This window comes from Falco cherrug, chromosome 15, assembly GCF_023634085.1.
Source record: "Falco cherrug isolate bFalChe1 chromosome 15, bFalChe1.pri, whole genome shotgun sequence".
Taxonomy (NCBI): domain Eukaryota; kingdom Metazoa; phylum Chordata; class Aves; order Falconiformes; family Falconidae; genus Falco; species Falco cherrug.
In genome coordinates this window covers 1,337,633-1,359,918 of record NC_073711.1, presented here as the reverse complement: position 1 = coordinate 1,359,918, position 22,286 = coordinate 1,337,633, and the positions used below count along the sequence as shown (strand labels likewise).

Below are 22,286 nucleotides of genomic sequence, written 5' to 3'. Positions count from 1 at the left end.
GGGCTTCATGTTAGACATTAGCTTGGTTCTTACACTACACCCATTGCTGCTTCCCTGAAGGCAAAGCCCTTCGTTCTACTCCTACGGTCCCTCAAACAGTCCCAACAAAACTCATGGAGGTGCGCAGCAAACAAACAAGTGTGGCAGAACTGGGTCTGCAGCAGGTTAGTGCCAGTGAACGCTCCCATCACAAATGAGATGATGACCTGCGCTGGGGTGTCACTTTCTAACTGAGATGGCTTTTACTCCAACAAGGTGTTACGCTGAGACACACCAAGAATATGCCAAACCAGAACAATTTCCACCCAGGGCAAAGCACCAGACCCACCGCTCTCCCCCAGACCTCAGTGGTTTGACAGCATCACTGTCTCTCCGTACCTCTCTGCGCTTCGCTTCATTCTTCCTGTATTTGGTGAAGAGATGACACAAGATGTTTCCACAGCAGCAGGCAACGTGCACCAAGGGCCCCTCTTTGCCCAGGCTCAGCCCAGAGGACACTGCCAACACTAAGGTGATGGTTTTGATGATCAGCGTCCACTTGCCCAGGTAGCCTCTAATGATGAAACCACTTAAGATAGTTTTGATCTGGAAGTCAAGCACACAAAGCTCTACAGGCCTTCATTCAAGCCCTGGTCAGAGCTCCTTTTTTACTACACGGTCCTAATCCTGCCCCCAACTTTCTCCTACAGCTTTCAGAATCCCTCTCCAGCTATCAAAAGTAACGTAGAGTCAGTAAAAACATCCCTCCATGCAAAGGCTGCCATTTGAGTCCCTCCTTCAGGGCCACTAACCCTGCTGAAGAAAAATCTGAGGCTAGCTTTTGTAGCCTTACACAGGCAGTGTGCTTTTGTTCATACCTCCTGCAGTAAATGCCAAAACATTGTGGTTTTTAAAGGGATTGCACAGAGACTTAAGTACTAGACATGTTTCAGGAATAGCTTGGGAAAAAACCCATATATTAAGCCACCATCTGAAGTGCAAGAAACTACTATTCCACAGCAGGCATGCATAGTCTTTGGATGGTGGATCTACCCCACCTTAAAAAACTCAGCCCACTTTCATTCTCACTCACCTCTGGGATCCCTGAGCCACAGGCATAAGGAGCAAACCCCTTCACAAGTAACACAGCAAGAAGGGAGAATAACAACGCCCAGATAACGTACATGAAGTAGTTGAGAATATATGCAAAAGCCCCCTGAAACGCAGAGAAAGTCACCCACTTTAGATAATTTCAACTGACATCACATCAGATCTGCACACTGAAGCAAGCCCACAGAAACAGCAGGTAATCTCACATACAGTTATCAGCCAAAAATGAAGAGAACTACAGTTAAGTCTGAGGTTTCAAGGACAAACTACATTTCCTGGGTTACAGGAACATAAACCAATCATCTCTCCAAAGCCCATTGTATAAAACAGCAAACAAGGTACACGAGTAGCTTGGTACTGGGACAAATTTTGTCCCAGTCAAGCTGGCTGCTCCACTGGACAGAGCTGCCAAAAACACAAGACTTGAGCTCATCTGGCATTCCTCTAAAACGCTCATGGGCAAAATATCCTCCAAGCAGCAAGTCTCAGACACGTGACTAAAACAGTGCACTTGAAAATGTGTCAGTTTTGCTTACCCCCTCCAAGGAAAACTCAAACAAGTAACTTAGGTGTTGATTTACACCCTTGGAAGCCCCCAATGATGAACGATAAACCACTGAACCACTTAGAGCCTGTACTTCTGGTACTAGCAAGGGATGATACAGGCTGGGTAAACAGGAGATTCAGCAGCAAAACCAGCTGTAGGGACACATCACCTCTCCATGGCCAAGGATCAGCTGGGACCAGCTCTTCCACTCAGGACACTTGTCTCTGTCTGTAAAGGTTGTGTTTGATTTCCAGCAGCAGTGCTCGTGGTTAAACCAGAAGCCTGCTAAACACACTCCTTCTTTCAAATCTGTCATCCAGTGGGCAGAAATGTCTATCAGACCCGCTAAGGAACCTAGTTTAAAGAAGGAAAAAAAAAAAGAAAAAGAAAATTTAATAATCGCTTTTATTCAGACTCAAACATCTGAAGGTTACAGTCTGCCCTACTAATTTTTGACTTGCCTACCAACAAATAGAGCAGTACTGATATTTTTGCCTACAGTTAACTTTTATTCTACAGAGAGCTAAATGGGAAGATTTGCTTAAATGTACACATATTGAAAAGAGCAGATCAGGAAACAAAGCATGCCTAGTAATATTCCGAAGGTTGACCATCACAAACTGTTCAAATCCACCCTATATCACTAGAAATTATCTGTTCTTAGTTACGCTGAAAGAGCACTTACTAAACAGCACAGCAAGCAGGTGGTGGAATCACCATCCTTGCAGGTGTTTAAAAAAAATGCGTAGATGCCGTGCTTAGGGACATGGTTTAGCAATGGACTTGGCAGTGCTGGGTTAACTGTTGGACCTGATGATCTCAAAGGTCTTTTCCAACCTAAATGATTTTATGATTTTAAGTAGCCTGAGAGGCAGAGAGGGGCATGCTGCATTTCTGGAGGACGCAGACAAAACATGTCACCAGTCTCCAGCACAAGAGCTGGAATCCAGGAGTTACATTAACAATGGTAAGACTGTGACACGAATAACTTTGAACTTGAAGAAAACATTTCCAATTCCAATTTAAAATAAATTCTAAAAAAAAAAATAAATAAAAAAGGGGAAGTTACAACTGTGCCAAGTGAAACAACGCAAGCAGTGAGCCAGTACAGAAAGTAATTCAGATTTTAAAAGAGGAATGATCAAGCAGTTTCTTATTTTTCTGTTCAGAATAACTCCTACAATCCCCAAAGATAAATGCTGCAGTCGGCACTGTTCTTAACTGAAATGCCACATCAACACAGAGGCCAGGAACAGAGACCTCTGATCTGTAGAGACAAGAGCTAGCACGAGCTCCAGAGGTAACAATAATCAGTTAGCAAATCTTCCAAGTTAATGAAAAACTGGCTAGCAGCTTTCCTATGTAAATATTAACAGAAGATTTAATTTCATTCCTTGTGATGAACGTTCAGATGCTTTCTGTCGGGAAGTTCCGTATGCAACTGATTTACTTCTGCTGCACTGGGTCCAAAGTTTGCCTCTGAAGTAATTTAAAAGGTCTCAGCCAGCCAGCCTCTGAAAGAAGCCTGACTCCCCAAGAAACGTCTCTCACTTTTTCTAAGTACAGTAGGAAAAAGAAAAGAGGAGGAAGAAAATCTTGCTAGCAGTCCTCAGCATTAACTTCTCTAGTGCCAACAAAGAGCATTCAGCAAAGATGATGTACAGCATGACACACTCCTCTGACCCAGCATTTTGATCAGCTCTGCTTTGAATTTTTTTTTTTTTTTTTTTTTTTTTTTTTGAGCTTTGTACCAGCAGCAGATCCAGAGCAGTGTCCAGGACAGCTCTAAGTCTCAGTTTTGTATCTGGGTATTTACACAAACACAGCCTCAAAGAATTTAAAAAATAATTCTCATAAATTTCAAAGCAGTGGCAGAGCCATCAACCTCAGTGCAGCCCCTCACACAGCCCTTGCTCCAGGGCCAAAATTTCCTGCTCCAGCGATCTGCCAGGGTTTGTGGGAGGAATTGATACTGATGCTGCAGTGCAGAACCAGGACTCAGTTTCAAATGGAGGTTTGCTCTTACCTGCCAACAACCCAATGAGAAGCATCAACAACCAGCCAGAAAAGGCATCGCTCACGCTGTGTATCAGTGCCCAGGTGGACTCTTTACTTCTACTGGTGATCTAGGGAAGTTTTTTCGGAAAAGAAAACAAACAAAACCAATCCCTTAAGATGTCAATCTATGTTGGTGTAAATGCTCTAAAAACTACATGGGGATGCTGTTAGCGGAAGATTAGCCCCTTATGTTTAAAGTAACAGCTATCGCGGCGTTCTGCTTTGAGGGGCAAGTGAAAAAAGTATCAGGCAGCGGCTGCTGTTACAGCTGGTAAAGTAAATGCAGCTCTGGTTAGATGTACAAGAACTGATCAAAGATACTTCCCTCTTTCCCAGTAAAAAAGAAAACATTCAAGTAATGCTTTCCTCCTAGCTGTCTTCTCCATCAAAACAACCCCAACAAACCAAAGACAAAACTCATCCCTTTATCTTTTAAAGCCATTACTTGTTAGCAATGCCAGGTTACCAATATCCTGATGCCACAAGCAAATCTGAACACTGAAGAAAGCGTGCAAGCACTTTGCCCCCAGCAGTTTATCAATACCGCCTGGTGGGTATTGACACCCACCAACCGTGACAGCAAACAGAAGCTGTCGCCAGCATTTCTTAGTCTCCAGTGACTGTCTCAACACCTGTAATACAAACCCAGCATGGCTTTGAGCAGAAGAGACTCTGCCAAGCGCTGCTCAGCCAGACATGAGGTGGGACACAGGTTTAATACCAACACAGAGGAACAGTCAGGCTGGGAACCAGGCTATACTGGTGGCACTGGAAGGCGGGACTGGGAGCCATCCGAGACGCCCCAGGAGGGTGAGCTTCTCAGGGGCGCTGGTCCCGTCTGCCTGCGCCTGGCAGGGACAGCTGAAGCCTGTCAGTCTCACTGCTCCTGACAGGCAGACAAAAGGGTGACAGAACAGCTACTGTGTGCCCTGATCACTCTGGCTGCCTCTCCCAAGGGAAACATTCCAGTACACCACTATTATTTCCCAGATAAAAAGGCACATTGATGCAAATAACTAATACTAAATGAGGAATAAATAAAGTAAGAACACATTCTGCCTGAACAAGCATAATCTGTTTTTTTCTCTGGATTTTTGTCTTTCAAATGCCATACTAGAACTGCTACTGAATCAAGGCAGGGGTTGGGGTGGGTGCCAAAATTATTTCCTTTATATTTCTGTTTTTGGACCAACCCTACATCTCTTTGGCCAGCAGTAACTTCTGCCTTGACCCAATTTCAACTTCTTTCAATAAATACAGACATGGTCTTTTTATACAAGCATCTCTGCAGACAGGAAATAGATTGTCCTGTTCCACACTGATGGGCATCATCTTTGTATACATGCATGTGCGCATGGGGGCATATGTGTGAGATGGTTTTTGGGTTTGTACTCTTAATCCACAGACAGGAATAGTTTTTTGGGCAAGAGGTAGTGAAGGCACGCAGCCCTTAATTGGGTCTGTACTAGCCTAAGTTTAGGCATTTTTCTGTATTGTATGTACTCACAACACAGAGCAGGGACTGTGTTCAGTTTGTGCACCATTATTGAGACCCAAGTTGTTTTGTAAGGCTCAGGAAAAAAAGAAAAAAAATAATCGAAGAATATTTTGGCAAGCAAATAGACAAGTTGAGTTCAGTCATCACCCTACAAGACTTCTGCCGGCAAGGGTTTCTTGTAAATCAGGAGCATGCTGGGGACAGTGGTACTTTATTTAAAGCATCCCTTGCTTTCCAAGCAGATTCCTTTAATTGCAGAGTGCACTGAAGTCCTGGGAACAAATTCTGAATGAATTGCACGTAGTTTTCTCAAACACGCAGCACAAAAAAATTCCAGTAGAAAGAACATCATTCACAAGTGCAATTGCATGAGCAGAAAAAGAGCCTGTTTCTTTATCAATAAAGATCTTTAGTAAATCTTTAGCAATGTAATTCTTCCAGATAACGCATGCACCTTACATGAGTAGGACTGCAAGTTTTGCTATGCTTCAGTCTCCAGCAAATTTAACATGACCTAAGAAACTGTGCCATTAAGGCATTTAAGACATGCACCAGAAATCCACTGAAGCTTTTTTTAAATAAAAAAAAATAATTCAAAACCTTCAGAAGAGAAGCAGCAATTGATAAACTGCAACACGTTCAGTTTAGTGTTCCTTTTCCTCAAACTAAAGTTCCTGTGGAGAGGCTCTCTGTTCCTATCCCAAGGGCAATCCTTCTGTCCCAGCTGTGTCTCTAGTGTGCCTCCCTAGCCTAGCAATCAGAACTGAGATTAGCTCCAGCAGGTTAATTATTCTGTCTTCTATGCCAGCAAGGAGTAGTAGGAAATTTTACCTCTCTGTGCCTGTCCCGGTCCCTGGACTTCTCTCGCACCCAATCTATAGTGTTAAAATCTTCATAGGTGCCCACACCAGGAAGAGGTTCCTCCAGGAAATCCATCATTGTGCTTGTGCCATTCATCCCTCCTCCATTATATGAGGAAAATCCTGGTGGAGGAGGAAGGGGGAAAATTGAGCATTTCTTAGTTTTCCCCCTTTTTAGAAAAAAAACCCAACCAACAAACATACATCACCAAAACACTAACTTAGGGGGAAAACCACAGATTTCAGTGGAAGCTGAGAACTAATGAGCTCTTCCTTGAGCTAAATAGTGCAAGCAAGCCTCCTAGGGATGACCTGGGCAGCACAGGGATGTCCTTCCCCAGCTTCAGCAGTTCTCGTAGAGATGAGGTCATTCCTGGAACTGTTCAGGAACCAAAGTAAATCAACACCAGCATCTAGATATTAACTTCTCCCCTAAATCCAGGACTTGCCATGATATTTTGCCACTTGAGGAAAGCAGAGGGGAGAGGGAGAGAAGGTGAATATTGAGACCCGCAGCAGAGCTGATCGGAGTCCCAGGTGGATCTAGCAAAGGCAAAAGCAGGAAGGGCTATGGATGGGAGCAGCAGATGGGGCAAGCAAAGCATCTGACCCCCCATCACTGGTGGAGGGGCCAGGAGAGGAGGGCTAGAAAAGCAGAAAGAAAAGCAGTACCAAGTGGGGGCTTGGAAGGTATCAAATCGGGGCTCACAGCCTCAGGAGAAACAAACTCAGCCAAACCACTTGAACTTCTGTCTAACCTGCTCCAGCCCATGGAAAACAATGCTTAGTGTGGATGTACATTCCCAAAATTTTGGTCACATGACAGTCTCTTCAGTTAGAGGCACAGACTGAGGGTGTGAGGCAGGGTCATGCAGGAGCCTACAGAAAACTGTTAACCTACAGCACAACGAGGGCTGGCCAGGTCCATCTGAAGGCCACGCTCCCTAGCAAAGCCTCCAAAGCATCATTCCCCCTGCTTCCACCATCCTCCTCCAAGAAAATAAAATCCATTAATCACAGAATCATTGAATGATTTAGGTTGAAAGGTACCTTTAAAGATCATCTAGTCCAACCTCCTCTAGTCCTGAACCCCAGTGTAGAAAATGGGTCAGATCTACTGAATTAATGTTCTCTCCATGTCCCCAGGAGCCCAGTTTACAGCCAGTTCCCAGCCGAGCTGATGTTCAGCCCCTGCCTCCTTCCAGTCCATCTGTCTGCTGTGCTAGCTCCCCACTGCAGCACCCAGTTGCACTCCAGGACCCCAAAGGAGCAGGTGGCTGAGCAGCAGAGCTCAGCCTGCCCTTGTGGCGTCTGAAGCAGAAGCCTTGGACCCCAGTGGATGTTACCTGTCCTGCAAAATAGGCATTTAAAACTCCTCCACTTGGAAAACTTCCACAAATCTGTTCCTGTTTTCATGTAGTCCTAGAACAAAACATTGAGCATCTTTGATCTGAAAAGATGGTTTAAAACCCCCATTCATGTAACACTGATTCCTTGGGCTCCTTTAAAAACAGGTTTTCTAAAGCCCCTTACAAGCAGTTTGAGGAAGGTGTTGAAATGCATTGAGGGAAAAACATAACAAAAGGTCTTTTAAACCTTATCCAAGGAAATAAAGCCATTTTCTTGACAGATTAATTGACATGGAACAAGTTTTTTCTGTGCAATTCAGCCCCAGCTTCATTCCTTTGCTTGTGCAAGCACTGAGACTCCTGCTCCAAGTCAACACCACCAGAATCCTTCAGTAATTACTCCATGTATTTTTCTTTTAAGCCACTGAATACTCAAAGGGCAAAAATTATCCAGGTTACTCCAAGAAACAAATTTCAGTAGAGGTGAAAGGTGCCCTGCAGTCTATTACCCACTATGCAAAAGCATCCTCAGAACACATACGTCACACTACCTTACACGCTGAATACTAGTTCTGAAACTCCCTTAAGAAGCACTTCATGCTACTGTCACTCCCAGAGGTGCCCTCAACAGCCCTAGCACTTCCTAAACGGAGATTACACCTTCTACAGGCTATCTGGGTTTTGGGGTTTTTTTCCACTTCTCAAAGCACACTGAAGGGAAATCACCATTACAAAAGCTCACGAATCAGAGAGGGCTGCTGAGAGCTGCTAGCTGACAGTCTCCTCCTTTGCAGGACCTGAGCAGCTCTGCACATCAGCCTTCCCATGCTGACACAGCCAAGACCCAAACCAAGCTCAGGTGAAGACCTCCTTTTCTGTTATAAGCAAACTGGAGTCAGTTTTCTAAATTGAGCCCAGCTGATTACAAACGCCTATTCTGGAGTTGTCTGATACCCACCAAGCTACACAAACATCTTTAGCAGACTTGGTCGCCACTATTTGTACTTTGACAGCTCTACAAGAAGCCAGCAGTGACCTACCAGACTAGCTGCTGTGCACAATCCTTCCGTTTAAGAAATGGAGGAGGAAAGGATGTGACCAGTGTACGTGAAGGAGGGAAGGATGCAACTGATAACCCCTCTTTTTGCACCTGCACCCTGCCTCTACTTTCAGCGTCTGGGAAGGTAACACAACAGTGAGACACAGTCGCTGTACTCCGCATTTGGAGGGGGCAGAGAATGGAGCTGTGCAACAAGCTGTAAAGCAGTAGGGTGTTGCACAGATGAACTCCCTGACATCCCAGCTCTGAAGACCATTTTAAAATAATAGTCTTGTACAACACATATTGCTGGTCGGAAAAAGGAGAAGAGTAAGGTGCTGCCAGCCAGCTCACATGCAAGTCGAGCAGTCTCAGTAAGCGGTTGCCAGCCAGCAACAAACCAAAGAGAAGTGGATACAGAAGATATACCAGAAGGCAGTAAGAGACCGAAGTCCTCTGTAGCCCATTTCTCACCTGAGTTGCAAACCCCAGCCTTACATAATCACCCATCAATGAGATCAGGGTCATTCCTTGCTCACTCTTCTGGAATAACTGCCCAGACCAGCAAGTTTTAGCTGTCCTGGGAACACACTCCCAGCTCAGAGCTGCCACAGAGCAACATGAACAAGACCTCAAGGGCACACACTGCCCCGCAATGCAAGAGGGGCTGCAGGTCTTGTCATCCTCAGCAATACCCTGATATACAGCACCAAAATCCCACAGGTACCAACCCGCATGATCCCATCTGTACCACAACCACGGGATCTCGTGATGAGGCCAAGCACAGAAGGAATGGTCTGACTTGACTTACACACTCAGGACCAGCCAGGTGCAGTTTGGAGACTGATCCTGCTCTCCAGACACCGACCCGTCCAGCCCAGCCTGCCGCCCCTGCAGCAGCAGGGTTTGTGTTAGGAAACCAGAACCCCAAGGTCTCCAGCCATGCACAGCACTTTCACAGCAGCAGATAAGCTGTCCATTTGGCAGAAGACAATAAAAAAAGCGTTCTTTTTTCCCAAATATAAGATGGCTGACAGCCATAAATATTTATCAAGATCCTATTTCCTGCCTCAGCTTGTTGCAAATCAAGGATTCTAGGATAACCAGATAGGAATAAAGGAAGAAAATGAGCTCAATAATGCCTTGCCAAAACACAATCAAGATGATTGTACAGATCTCTAAATCAGTATTTAACACCTACAGGCAGCAAGTTAAATGCAACTCTGTTAAGAGAAGCACAGTTCATTTTGAAAACACAGATTTGTTAGCATTTTGATCACCTCTTCTCCCCAAAATGGGTTAATGCTCCACTTCAGAGAGTCTGCCTGGCTTGGAGGAAAAAAAAAAAAAAAAAAAAAAAAAAAAAAAAAAAAGCCTTGCTCGTTAAAGCTACAGGCATCTGTCTGTCATTTGCAACACAGTACACCCCCAGGATTTGGTTAATTGTCCTGCCCGTACAGCAAGACAACAGCACCAGCACCTGGAAGAGGTCTGCCTGCACGCTGCTTCCCTTGCTCCAGCAAATCTGGAGCAAGAAGGGTTTTGCAGACAAAAGGAAGCCTGGCAGCGAACAACCAACCATGACACGGCACAAACCCCGCAGACCACCCCGGCTGTCGCCCTGCCCAGCCACCCCTCCACCCCAGCAGCTCCAGAGCCACCACCGTCGCAACACGCGCCCGCAGCCAGACACGGTCCCCCCCGCCCCCCCGGGGGGGGGTCTCCTCACCCTGGCTCAGCCGCTCCTCCGCCCGCGGGGGCACCCCGGGGACCCGGCGGCCCCATGGCAGCGCACCGAGGGCCGGCAGCCGCTCCCCTCGCGGCGCCGCTGGCCGCAGCCCGTTCCTCCGCGCCGGGCGAAGCGGGGCCCGCAGCGCCGGGCCCTCCCCGCACCCCGCGTGTCGTCACCCGGCGTCACGCGCCGGCCGCTGCAGCAGCCGCGGCGCCCCGCTGGAGGGGCAGGCAGGCGAGGCCAGAGCGAGCTGGCTGCACCCAGCGACCGGGACTGCCGGCGCGCCCGGAACGGAGGCTGCGCCTCGGAGCTGCTCAGGCAGCACGTTTTATCTGGCAAAATATATTCCCCGGGAGTAAAATCTGCCCCTTTGCTGCGCAGCACGGCCTCGGTATTGCAGGCAGCCGAAGCTGACTGAGCAAGGGCTTTAGGATGGAGAACAACTCGGTGCCGATGCAGTTTGCCCTCATAAGCGCTACAAGTCGGGCAGGTTAAGGCTGTGCGCCCAGACCTCCAGATCCCCTTCACCCTGACACGCCAACCCCAAAGATACGGCAAACTCCACACTGGGCCACCTCCCCCACAGTCTGTCAGTGGAGGGACGCCCCAGACTCCAGCACCCAGGTAACCATGCCAGACCAGGGATGCTCTGGTACATGCTCTGCTCTGCAGCCGCATGTTTTCAAAGGTCTGGACCAAGTCAAGCATCGCCACAGGAAAACATGCATTTAGCAATGGAGTTTCCTGACGGTGGCGGGTCAGTTACAGATGTACCAAAATAAACCCTTTTTCCACCAAGCTGACATTTTGCTTGCTAAATAGCTGATAGCAATGCTCCTTACTCGCTGTCTTTCCAGGAGGCAGGCAGGCAGGCACTGGAATTTTCTTGTCCTCTCTGCACAGGCTCTTCAGAGCACTCTCCCCAACCCCCCAGGGCCCCAGGAGCACTCTTTATCTTGCCGTTCAATATACATAAGAGCTCAAAGGGGTTGATGATTAAGTTCTTCTGGCTTCAATTTGCTAGCGATAGCTTGTCATTTAAACGTCGTCTGGCAAGTCTGAAACACTACACCCTAGCAAGCGTTGACTTTGGTCTCACCTGATATGCTGGCTGGAGGCTGCTGGGTTTCTGTCTGCAGGTCAAGGAGGAAGGCTGGTGAAGAACCAAACCAAGGGAGATATCTGCCAGCTCAGGGATTGATCTCAAGGGTTGGCCATTCAGCACTTTAACGGGTGGGTCAATTAGTCTAACCTGCCAGAGGTGCAGCAGTTTAGTGAAATCCCCTGGCTAGCAAACCAAGCAAAGGTATTTAATCCTTCAAGAGCAGCAGCCAGCTGGGCATCCCCAATATTGCAGCTAGCTACACTGCCTGCCTCCACTTCCCACTGCATGGAGCAAGTGTGTCTGGAGAGCATAGACAAGGACAAGGCTAGCGGATAAAAACAAAAACCCGTATGACACCCAAGCTTCAATAAACCCTGCTGCACCTTTGGGCGTTATTTGCTACCGTTGCAATTCTCAATTCTAGCCCTTAGAGATCAAAAAGAAAAAACCTTCTTAAATCCTACAGCAAAAAGGAGACTTTCCAGTCACGGAAACATTTTTATGTCTTCTTGTAAAAGAAGCGGGGAACACAGTCCTGCCTTTGCTCCCTGCAATTTAAAGCACATCCAGAGACTGCCATGATCCCAGGCATCACATTTTGTTCCTCCCGAGCCCAGTGTCTGCCTCACCGCTGCAAAAAGCGGAGAAAGGGTCACTAAAGAAAAGCACAAAATAAGTCAGCATCACTGCCTAACTTATACACCCAACCAGAACTACTTTGACCTGTTCAGAGAAAACCATTTTTATTTTAATAGTTGCAGAAAGGGATATCAAGGAATGAGAAATCAGTACAACTTACCTCATAACGAACTACTTGACACAAGCAACCCCTTGTCTAGGGGATCTTACAGCTGTTCCAATAGATTTTGCTAAAGGAATCAGGCCTTGTAAATTTTGTATTTCTCCCAAAAAATAAAAAAAAATCAACAGGACTGAGACATAATCTAACTGACCATGTATTTGTGTATCCATGAAATTTTGGGCAGAATTTTCTTTAGAAGGTCTTAAGCAAATTAAGCTCTTGGCGAGTAACAGGGAAAGTTTTCCCACAGAAAAGCAACTGGCTAAAGATGCAGGATTTTTAAGGGATAAATTCCTATGTTTTCAAAACAGGAGGAAGGTGACAGTGGAATCCCATTCATTTCTGCTTGTACTAACTATTCAACATATTTTTAAGTGATCTGGAGAAGTGGTGGCTACAGTTACAGTAACATGTGCTGTGTAACCAGCATCTCTTCGGCTGGCTTCGAAGGACTACAGCTGGGCTACAAGAGAGCAGAAGAAAGTCAATGCCAAAGCAAGGCATACAGGGAGGAGGAAAAGACAGCAGCTGCAAACAATGTCATGCTTAAAGTGTGTCCAACTTAAAAATTCAGGTGTCTATGGATAATGCTCTGCAAGCCACTGATCAATACTTGACAGCAGTCAACAAAGAAATTTGTTTTGTTTTTTAAACCCCTTAAACTAAGAAGCAGAAAAGACTTAGTGCTGTACAAATGCACTTTGAACATCACGCATAGTTCTGGTCACCTTTACTGTGGCACAGAAAGGAGGCAATGCCAATAAGACAAGACAACTTCTGGGAAGCATGACTGTATCCTTAAAAAGACTGCGCCACCCTATCAACCCTTCGGCAAAGATTAAAATCTACACTTTGACAACATTTTTGAGAAAGCGCTACTAAGATTCACTGGCTGCCTGCTGTAACACCGCTACCTTAGTACCAAGACTACAAGGAAAACTAGAAAAGTATCAGGGGATTTTATTAAAAAGTCAAGTCTGATTCCCAAGCACAACTTAACAGTGTATGTGTGTGCGTGGAAATAAATTAAATCGAGGAAAGTCTTATCTGTCACTTTTGTTGGCAAAATGCTTAAGTCCAAACCAGAGAAGATAAGAGAGAATGCACTACTCTCTGAATTTTCAGTAACACACAACAGCGGAGTAGCAACCCTGAAACATCACTGCACTCCATTTCAAACCATTTTGACTGAAACAAGCTTGAAGCATTCAGCACATCTACATTTTGGCTCAAGCTCTTGAAGAGCTCCAGCCTTTGGGAAGCAGGTGCATTCTTGCAAGTACCAATTAGGAACAAAGTTTCATAGTCAGTCTAGATCTTAGGGGAAGGTATTTTTCAACACAAGCACGCTGCGCTCCAGGCAGCAGGCAAGGCTGGCTCCCACTGGAGACCTGACACAGCACGAAAGTGCTGTCACTCATTAGTCAGGGATGCGTAAGGGAAGCACGGAGCAGCACTGGCTGCCAAACGCACTCCAGATTTACAAGTCTACCAAGCAGCAGGGTGATGTTTCCTCCTCTGGTCACTTGACAGGATCTATAAGCTCCAGTTGTGGCTGGTTTTTCAATCTGAGATGCTACCAGTCTTGTGGGAGAATTTGACAGTCTTGGAGAAGGCGGTAAGGGAGGGCCAGGTTCTGGTTGCAAAAGGATATCATTAATGCACTTCCGTCTGACAACACACCAGACAGCAAAAACAGCAAGTCCCAGCCAGAGGTTTGCAGCCGGCTCCACCACAGAAGAACCTCAGTTACCACCTTTCGAGCTCCAGTTAAGCCTGTACCACCACATCTTCAGGTTGCATGACTGGCACCCAAGCATTTGCCAGCAAACATTTCGTGAAGTCAACAGGGGAAATTTGTAGAGTGAACTGAAACCAGTATTTGGGCAAGCAACTCTTTCCCCTTTTAGATTTTTCTCTTTTATTTCTGTGTCAACCCCTCTGCTCCACACTTGAGCATCCTGCTGACAGAAGTGCCTCTTTCAGGGGAGCCGCTCCTCTGCCACCCGGTTCAGGGCAGCCCCCCCGATGCACCGCTGCCACCATTGCTCCACGCCGCACATGCCAGCAGGGCAGACCCCCACTTTTTTCATGTACATAGCCACAGGTCCTCAAACACCCTGAGCAGAGATGGGAAAAGCCTATTTAAGCAAGGAGGGAAACAACCAAGTGCTGTTGCAGGCCAGCAGCAAAACTAAACTCAGCTTGAGCTACCCACCGCTGCTTCTAAGCTCCACAGAATAATAATTTCCTTACAAGATGTTAAAGAATTCAGCTGCTTCTCTCTAAATATTAAACATGAGCACACATTTAACTTCAGACAGCTGATACCCTAACGGCTATAGAAAAAGCAGTTCTCACCAGCTGGTAAAACAACATGAATTTACAATTCCATTACCAACATGCACAATGTGTGTGCTTCTATGTACCTAATTCTGCAGACACTAGTAATTAATCAATCTTCAGAAGTAAATTGGGCCACAAGCCATTATTTCAAGCTCTGCATGAGGAGTTTTGAAGTGGACTCCCAGACGTGCCCAGTTCTAAAAGTCACTTCTACCGCCAGGTCAGGCTGGAGCGAGCACACTGCCCGATGTCAGCACCACAGCCCACCCTGACATAGCAGCCACTCTGTTTCACATTAGATGGAACCTAGCAAACACCACAGTCTGGGCATAAATCCTGTACACATCCTCTTTGTGCACAGACAGAGTTTTTTTAACCATAAACCAATGCCTATCACTCAGACTTAGTGCAACGACCACAAAAACAGCGATACTTCCTCCACTTCAGCCTGAAAGTGGTGAGAGGGCCCAAGCCAAGCAGAAAACAATCGCATGCTCCCTATAGGATCTCCCGCAGCATTAGAGCTGATGGTTTCAGCTACTGACAGGTGACATTTGAGGAAGTCTGACTTCATTTGCACTACCTAGAAGCAGACCACATAGCTGAGAAGCAAACCAGAAGGATTTCTTTTTATTTTTTGCCCTACAGTAAACTGGGGTAGGGGACAAGCAGCATAAGGTGACTTATAGGAAGTCATGGCAACTTGCAGTATGCTGCCCAAAATGACATATTTTTGCTTTTAAACTAACTTATGATAATTCCCAGAAGACAAAAATCAGACAGATCTTGCTTGTCCAGTGCCAAAGTCACTGCAGCAAATCGGCAAAACCGTGCACATACATCTCTCCCCCACTAATTTCAGAACTTTAGGCTCAGACTAGAGGAGGCAGCAACAGACTGTCCCTGGACAGACGACTGGTAGCAGGAGAGGCACCTCAGGCTGTGTGCGAGCTTAGCACCAAACCCTTTTGTGTTGTTCCATTTTGAGATTCTCTACACAACGGAAAATCTCTAAAATTATAGGTAAAGATGAAGGGAAGGGAAGGGAAGGAGAGAGTCTCTACTTTATCACAAACCCCTAGGAATTGCTTTGCACTGTCATCCTTGCCTGTTGCATTGATGATACCTCCCTCCCTCATGGCAAAGCCAGCTCTTCCCTATGGCAGCTATTTTGGAAAACTCCAGAAAGGACTATCCAGAAACCCTAAAAGTGAAGCAGTGGAAGCGGATATGCTACGTTTAACAGCAAAGTAACGACACAGACTGCGAAGAGAGCAGTCTTCCCCCCTGACAGGTTACTGGATGCACACAGCCTGAGATCAGGCAGCTCAGTTGCTAGAGACAGACAAGCAGTGCCTCTCCACCACAACAAAGCCACTCACATGCTTCTTGCTACTGCCATTTATTTTAAGGACATTTTCTACTTTGCACAGAACACACACCACCCACCAGCCTCCATTACAAAGCAACGCTGGAAGCCAAATGTGGCACATCAGCAAGCGTTCAGCTGTTCTGCTGAAGTCTATTCAGGGATGCAATGCTGTGCAGAATCCTGCAAGCTATTCACATTGGTGCTGTGAAATGCAAGACCCATCCTAGGCAGAGACCAGTGGGACCCACTCAGAAAATATTAACATGAAATCCTACCAAAAGCCATTACAAAAAACTGAAAGCAGAAAGATGCATGGGTATTACCTCCCATCTCCCTGTCGAGTGGTGGGTCATCGTCTGCCATGGAGAAGTCCAGAGAGGCTCCTGCTATTTCCAGCATATCTTCATCACTAGTGCTGCTCTGGAAACTCCCCCGTCGATAGCCTTTCTGATCCATGGCCAGAGCTTCCAAACCTGGGAGCGAAAGGAAATTTTTTAGAGCACAAGTATGAAGATGAAAACTCATTTTCTAAGCCAACTGGACTGATGCCTGCACTTGACACTTTGTCCTAAAGACCAGGAGGCCACACTGCTCTTCCCTTGCGAAGGAGAAATGCAGCAAAACCGCCTGAAGTTCAGGCCAAAACTGGATGCTTACAATTCCAAGTAAATCTCTTGCACTAGATTTCATATTGCCACATGCCAGAAACAAGCACTGGGTCCCAGTATGACATCTGAACTCAACAGGAAAGACAAACAGACACGACAGCAATAAGGTGCCCAAGTTCTTAAAAAAGAACAAGTGTTGAAAACTTTGTGTGGCCAAGCCAAGCCCCACAGAGGAAAATCCTTCTGTAATCAGGGATCCTACACACACGCACTCTCTACTCCTTAGTCCACTGCCTGCTGGAAAAGGACTCAAACTGGGTTTTGAATTATTGGCTGCCAGCCACAAGACGAGCTTAATCAAGGCTATGAGACACACAAACTACAAGCAACTACCCCAAAACCAAGGAACAGCCCCATCTCAGCTGCCCATAGCTCAGGTGCACTGTCCCAGTTCACCCACTACCACTGCCTGTGCTCCAGTGATCCAACTACGACCTCTAACACAAGAGCAGTCCAAATGCCTCAGATAATGTTTTTCTCTATAGAAAGCCAATTATATTTCTATGTTATTGGTCTAAAAAGCCTCTCAAAGCACTTCTATTTTCCCCTTTCTATTTCCCACGAGGACTGTGAATCAATTTCTATCTGCTGATCACTACCAGACAGAGCAATCGGAAATCCACTCTAACAGCAGGCAGAAAATGACTCAGGTCAACACCACGTTCGACAAGGCAGGTGCCATCCACTGATGTATTTTTAAAATAATCTCCATGTGTGCTTTCAACAGGTTTGCAATTACTTCTTTTTTTGGTCCTTTCACCTCCCATGATATCCTTGCATTTGCTGCTAAAGCACTGTGCAAACCGATCATGGAGGAAGGATCCTCACAGCAGAGATGCAGCTATGATGCTCTCCAGATGTGCCAAGTTCACCTACCTGCCCTTCTCCAAAACACAGGCAACTACCAAAACGATCCAAGTGAATGATGATTCTTATCCACCCACACATGAAGCTGCAAAATGCAATCTGGAAGAGTGCTACTAAACTTCATAAATTATCTTAAGTACCCTTGACTTGCTGCCAGACCTAGCCATCTCAAGGAGCTGCCCATACCAGACCACAACATAAAACCCATCATCTCTCCTCCTCTTCTCCAGGATGGCAGGAACTACAAAAGCACAAGCTCTGAAAGCATAAAAATAAACTGAACTGAAAGAAAATATCGAGGTCTCAGCCTCGAAAATAGCTCTTACAACCTGAAAGCAGGGATCTTTTCATCTTAACAAGAAGATAGGCTGTGTTTGCTTTTCTCTTGCAAACATACGTATTTTTCAAGAGAATTAGAGGAACCAAATATGCAGCTCAGCCTTATTTCAGGAAGGGAAAAAGCCAGCCAGCACTTGCAAACAGTACGAATTACACACACTGCAGAAAACACTTCCTATTACAAAAAAAAAAAAAAAAAAAAAAAAAAAAAAAGCCACACCACACAAAAAAACCCTCAACCTTGGCATTTTACAAAGTGATGCACTGGGCTCTTCCATGAGCCTTACTCTGTGGAGCAAATGTTTCTTAACTTTTAAGCTCTGTTTACTCATTAAACTAGTGCAGAACACACCAGTAAAGAAAGCGCTGAGCACTGGCCAAGGGGAACCGGGTGCTTCAGGAAGGCGCGTGAGCTGCTGCACGCCACCCTGCCAGCAGCGATGCTTTTAGCACGCTCTGAAAGCACAAAGACTGCGTGGGCTGCAGTCCTCCATCAGCATGCAGGGAGGACTGAAGGCAGGAGAAACTGAGGAGTACAAAGCAATTATTTGCCAACTAACCATAAAAATAACTAAATTTCATTAGTGCTGTAGTGCACTTCCACTAAGCTGTTTCCAGGGAGCACAGTGGATGCCAGCTCCCAGCCCTTGAGGCTGGGACAACCCCTTCACCCTGGCAAAGAACTGAAGAAACTCTGCTCGTGTCTCACAGGGCCTGTCTGCAGCATAATATGGTTTTATAGGTATTTTACAGTAAGACTCATGTGTGTGTATATGTGGGAGGGGAGGTTTAAAATACGTTTGCATTCACATTTTTGCTTTGCACAAAAAGTGTAAATTCATAGCCCTGCCAGTCTGTTCCTCAGCCAACATGACACTGCCAGCACAGGCAGCCACAAGTCCCTGTTTGAAGAGCAGAAACTGGAGCAATGTTACCTCCTGGCCCCCCAACCCATCCCTAAGTTTGTTCTCATTTACAGTTTTAAAAACCAAAACCAAAGCAACAAGCACAGTACCCTCCAGTCACAGAAGAGACCAGGTAACACCCAGCATGTACGCAGCACAAAAAGGACACTGATGATGGTAATTCTGCACTTGCTTCTCCCCCAAGTCCTACAGCAATCTCTGGAGACACGGGTTTAAGTCCCTTTTTCTAACAAGAACGCTCCCTCTATGGGCGAGCAATGCCTTTCCAGGTTAAACTATGAGCACAAAGAAAAAAAAAAAAAAAAAAGACTGTTCCCATGCTTATCTATGTTGTTAATTTACCACAATACATCAGGCAACAGCTGCTCCTTTCCTACCAGGCCACAGGTGCCGCCCAGACCATCCCCGCAGCAGGCGTACGTACCAAAGGGCTCCTGATGCACCCAACGCTTTCCGGGGGGAGAAGCCATCATCCTCCAGTTGCTCCCATTCACCTCCTCTGCCTGTCTCTGTCCCTGCTCGTCTTTCCCATCGCAGCCAGGCAAAGGGAAGCAACGAAGCAAAACCCGACCCAGGGGTCGGCCCCGACGGCTGGGAGTGACTCAGATGACAGCACTCACAACCAGGAAGCCAGAGCACCCGGCTGCCAGCCTGCCCAGCAAACCCAGCCCAGCCTCTGCCGCGACGCCGGCTGCAGCCCTCAAAGCCCTTTTCAGTCAGCACCAGACGTTGCAGCTCCTCATGCTTCGACATCACCAGTACACCCAGCAAATCTGCTCCCCCAGCCGCAGCACCCGGCCTCGTGCCAGCATAGTCACCCCTTCCTTGCTGTAAGGAGTGGGACCAGCAAGCCATGGCACTGGTGAGCTCCGGCACTGCCACCACCACCCCGCACCGAGCCCTGGGCGAGCAAGGCATGGGCTCAGACCAGCCCTTCCAGCGTGCAGCTTCAACGCTTTCCAAGACAGAGCGCAGTAAAAGTTCCCACAGCATTTTTGTCCCCGCCGGCAGATGGGAGGCTTGGCTGCGGCTCCACCAGCACCACAAGGACATTGCACCAGAATGGGACTTCAAAACAGGCAAGGAGCATCCCTGACCTGCTGCCTTCACGAGTCCTGCCTGCTGCGGGGGAAGGAGCGAGCTTACCACCTAGCGACTGTTTCATGTGAAAACCCAAGGTCACAGGACTGCCTTCCCCCCACCCCGCAAGATCAGCAAATCTAAGCGGTACTTTGGTAGTTCAGGACACTTCTTCCTCCCTGTCCCCACAGCATCTCTTCACAGGAGCAGGCACATCCCCTCCCATGATTACCAGTGGTATTACCACGATTTCAGTGGCACAGAAATAAGAAAAAAAAAAAAAAATAGAGTAAGCCAATTGTAACTGAAAAACCAAAGGAAAGGAGAGAAAAATATATCATTTAGCTGTTATGTCAATGCTCCTGGCACCTAGCTGGGAGCTAGCAGAGCAGGGCTTTCCTGCAGCATCCTCATCCAGAGGCTCACAGTGCCATTAAAAAAAACAAACAAACATTTCCAGAGCAGAGGGGGTTACTCCACAACAGAGAAATTTCAGTCTACTGTAAACTAAGTGAGGTGGTTTGGATTTTGCTGTATTCCGGCCCACGACACATGTAATCCTACCAGGCCCAGGCTTGATGTGCAGAATTCAAGTGAACGGCACAAGGGCTGGACACTGACCTTAATCAAGGAGGAAAAAAAACCCCCAACCACCACACAACACCAAAAAAACCCAAACCACCCCCAAAAAACCCCCAACTGTCTGTAATTTCTTCTTTAACGGCTCAAAATCAAACCAACGTGCATTCAAAACTGGAGGCAGCAACCTCGGAGGAGCTCCATGTGTGCTGCTCGTGCTTCCCCCAGCTACACATACTGATGAAAAGGCAACGCCGGGCAGCAGCTCCCGATGAAGGCAGGGTACAGCGGAGGTGACTGTGAAGGCCTGCTGTAACACACAGCCTCCCAGCCGTACAGGATGACTGGAACCGAGAAGCCCTGTACACAGCTGCAGTGCCAAATCAAATACCCCAGGGAGAAGGGCAAGACCTGTCATTATACAGTGACTAAAAAGCCGAATGACTTGCAGCAGGAGGATTTGGGGCACCCGAGGTGCTGCCACACCAGGCTGCCCCGCCGAGCCCCTCGTCAGCACTCGGAGCACATGAGAGGGATTTTACCACCACTGTACAAAGTACAAACAGCACAAGGCAAGAGGAACTCTCCACTTTTAAGTATTTCCTGGCAAGAATAGCATCCTTTGAGGCCTAGAAGGTCTGCCCTCATGTGAAAACAAATCAGGGTTCAGATCCCAGCGGAACCCTTAAAAGTATAATTTCATAGCTGTAAAGAAGCGACTATGCTTTTCCAAGCCATTCCTTTCTCGTTCCCTGTGCCATCTGAAGTGACTACAAGCAATCTCGCCTTCTGCACAGATGAAGCTACAGAAGCAGGTGAGCTGAGAACAGAGGGTGTTGTGGTTTTTACACCATCCAAGTTCCCTTCAGGTGCAGTATGTGGCATACAAGTATCTTCAAAGGAAAATGAATGTCGCTGTTCCCAATGGCCTGGTTTCACAAACAGCACATAAATCACTTAAGGGTTTAGTGGCTCAATTAATTATCAACGTGCCTTTTGCATTTTAAGCATATGATCATGAAAGCATTTATTTACCTACTTGCCCTTCTTGCAGACAGCTGCTTCATTCTTGAGCATCAGTCCACTTCTCCCGCTCCCCTCCTCTCCCCATCGGAGAGGGCAGCTCCCTTCCTGGGGTGCCCGAGGAGTCAGCACTGGAGCAGGAGCCTGGAGAAGCCCTTTTGGCCTGCAGCAAGCAGCTTGGAGCGACGACAGGGAGTGGTCCCAGTGCAAGGCTGACTAGAGCAGCAGGGATCTGCCGCTCCACCCCACAGCTCCACAAAGCATCTCCTCCTCAGCAGCCACTTGATCAAAGGCAAACAAACACCAGGCGAGCTGTTTGCGTTAGGTAAGGGCTGTATGGCTGGACTGAAACAATAGATGGTTTTAGAGAAACTGGGAAACCTACCAACACAAGCTGAACACAAACACTTGAATTGTTTTAGTGCTTGTTTAGGGTTCTTTTGTTCTTCTTTGGCACATGCTCACACAGGCCCCAGGCAAATGATATTCCATGTTCCAGTCTGACATCCTTCCAGCAAGGTAACGCACACCATCATGTTTCACCAGGTAACACCACATCGCAGCGTACGAATCCTGCGATGTTTCCTTGGCACTTTTGTATGTCAGGCTGATACAGCATGTTAATGGACTCACCACCACAGGATGCTCATTCATTGACAGACACAGACACTTAGAGCTGAGGTCCTTAAGTCTGCATTAGTATCACCTCTTCATGAATAATTCGTCATTCCACATAGCTTAAGCCACTCAGCCCTGCAAAGTGGAAAACTCAAGTGGAGGCAAAACATCAATCACCGCTGATTTCATCTTCAGCTCATGAGTAACTGCACTTGGCTTCTGAATAAAACCTTGTTTCTGGAAGTGTTGCTAATAGAATCGCATATACTTGCCAGGAAAAGCGTATCTCCAGAAGCAAGATGTTCCAGTGTTTTATTTATTAGATTAGCAATGACCCACAATCATCCACCGCTGATTAAAGAAATGGTTTAGCTGCTGCAGATGCTTTA

General features: G+C 46.9%; 1 protein-coding gene across 16 annotated transcripts in view; it reads right to left on the bottom strand.

The window, feature by feature from the left end:
• LOC102049996 (H(+)/Cl(-) exchange transporter 5) overlaps positions 1–22,286 on the bottom strand; it is a 44,038-nt gene that overhangs the window by 10,335 nt on the left and 11,417 nt on the right. For 7 of the 16 annotated variants that reach the window (XM_055727304.1, XM_055727307.1, XM_055727305.1 and 4 more), the window contains 6 exons: positions 16,121–16,270; positions 6,024–6,178; positions 3,663–3,762; positions 1,806–1,990; positions 1,073–1,195; positions 379–585 (listed from right to left, as the gene is read on the bottom strand). In XM_055727304.1, the coding sequence (XP_055583279.1) occupies positions 379–585; positions 1,073–1,195; positions 1,806–1,990; positions 3,663–3,762; positions 6,024–6,178; positions 16,121–16,270 (920 nt within the window). Of the gene's footprint in view, positions 1–378; positions 586–1,072; positions 1,196–1,805; positions 1,991–3,662; positions 3,763–6,023; positions 6,179–10,169; positions 10,321–16,120; positions 16,271–19,021; positions 19,226–21,291; positions 21,625–21,744; positions 21,901–22,286 lie in introns of those variants that run through there. The other 9 variants (XM_055727314.1, XM_055727316.1, XM_055727312.1 and 6 more) reach the window with 8 other exon arrangements.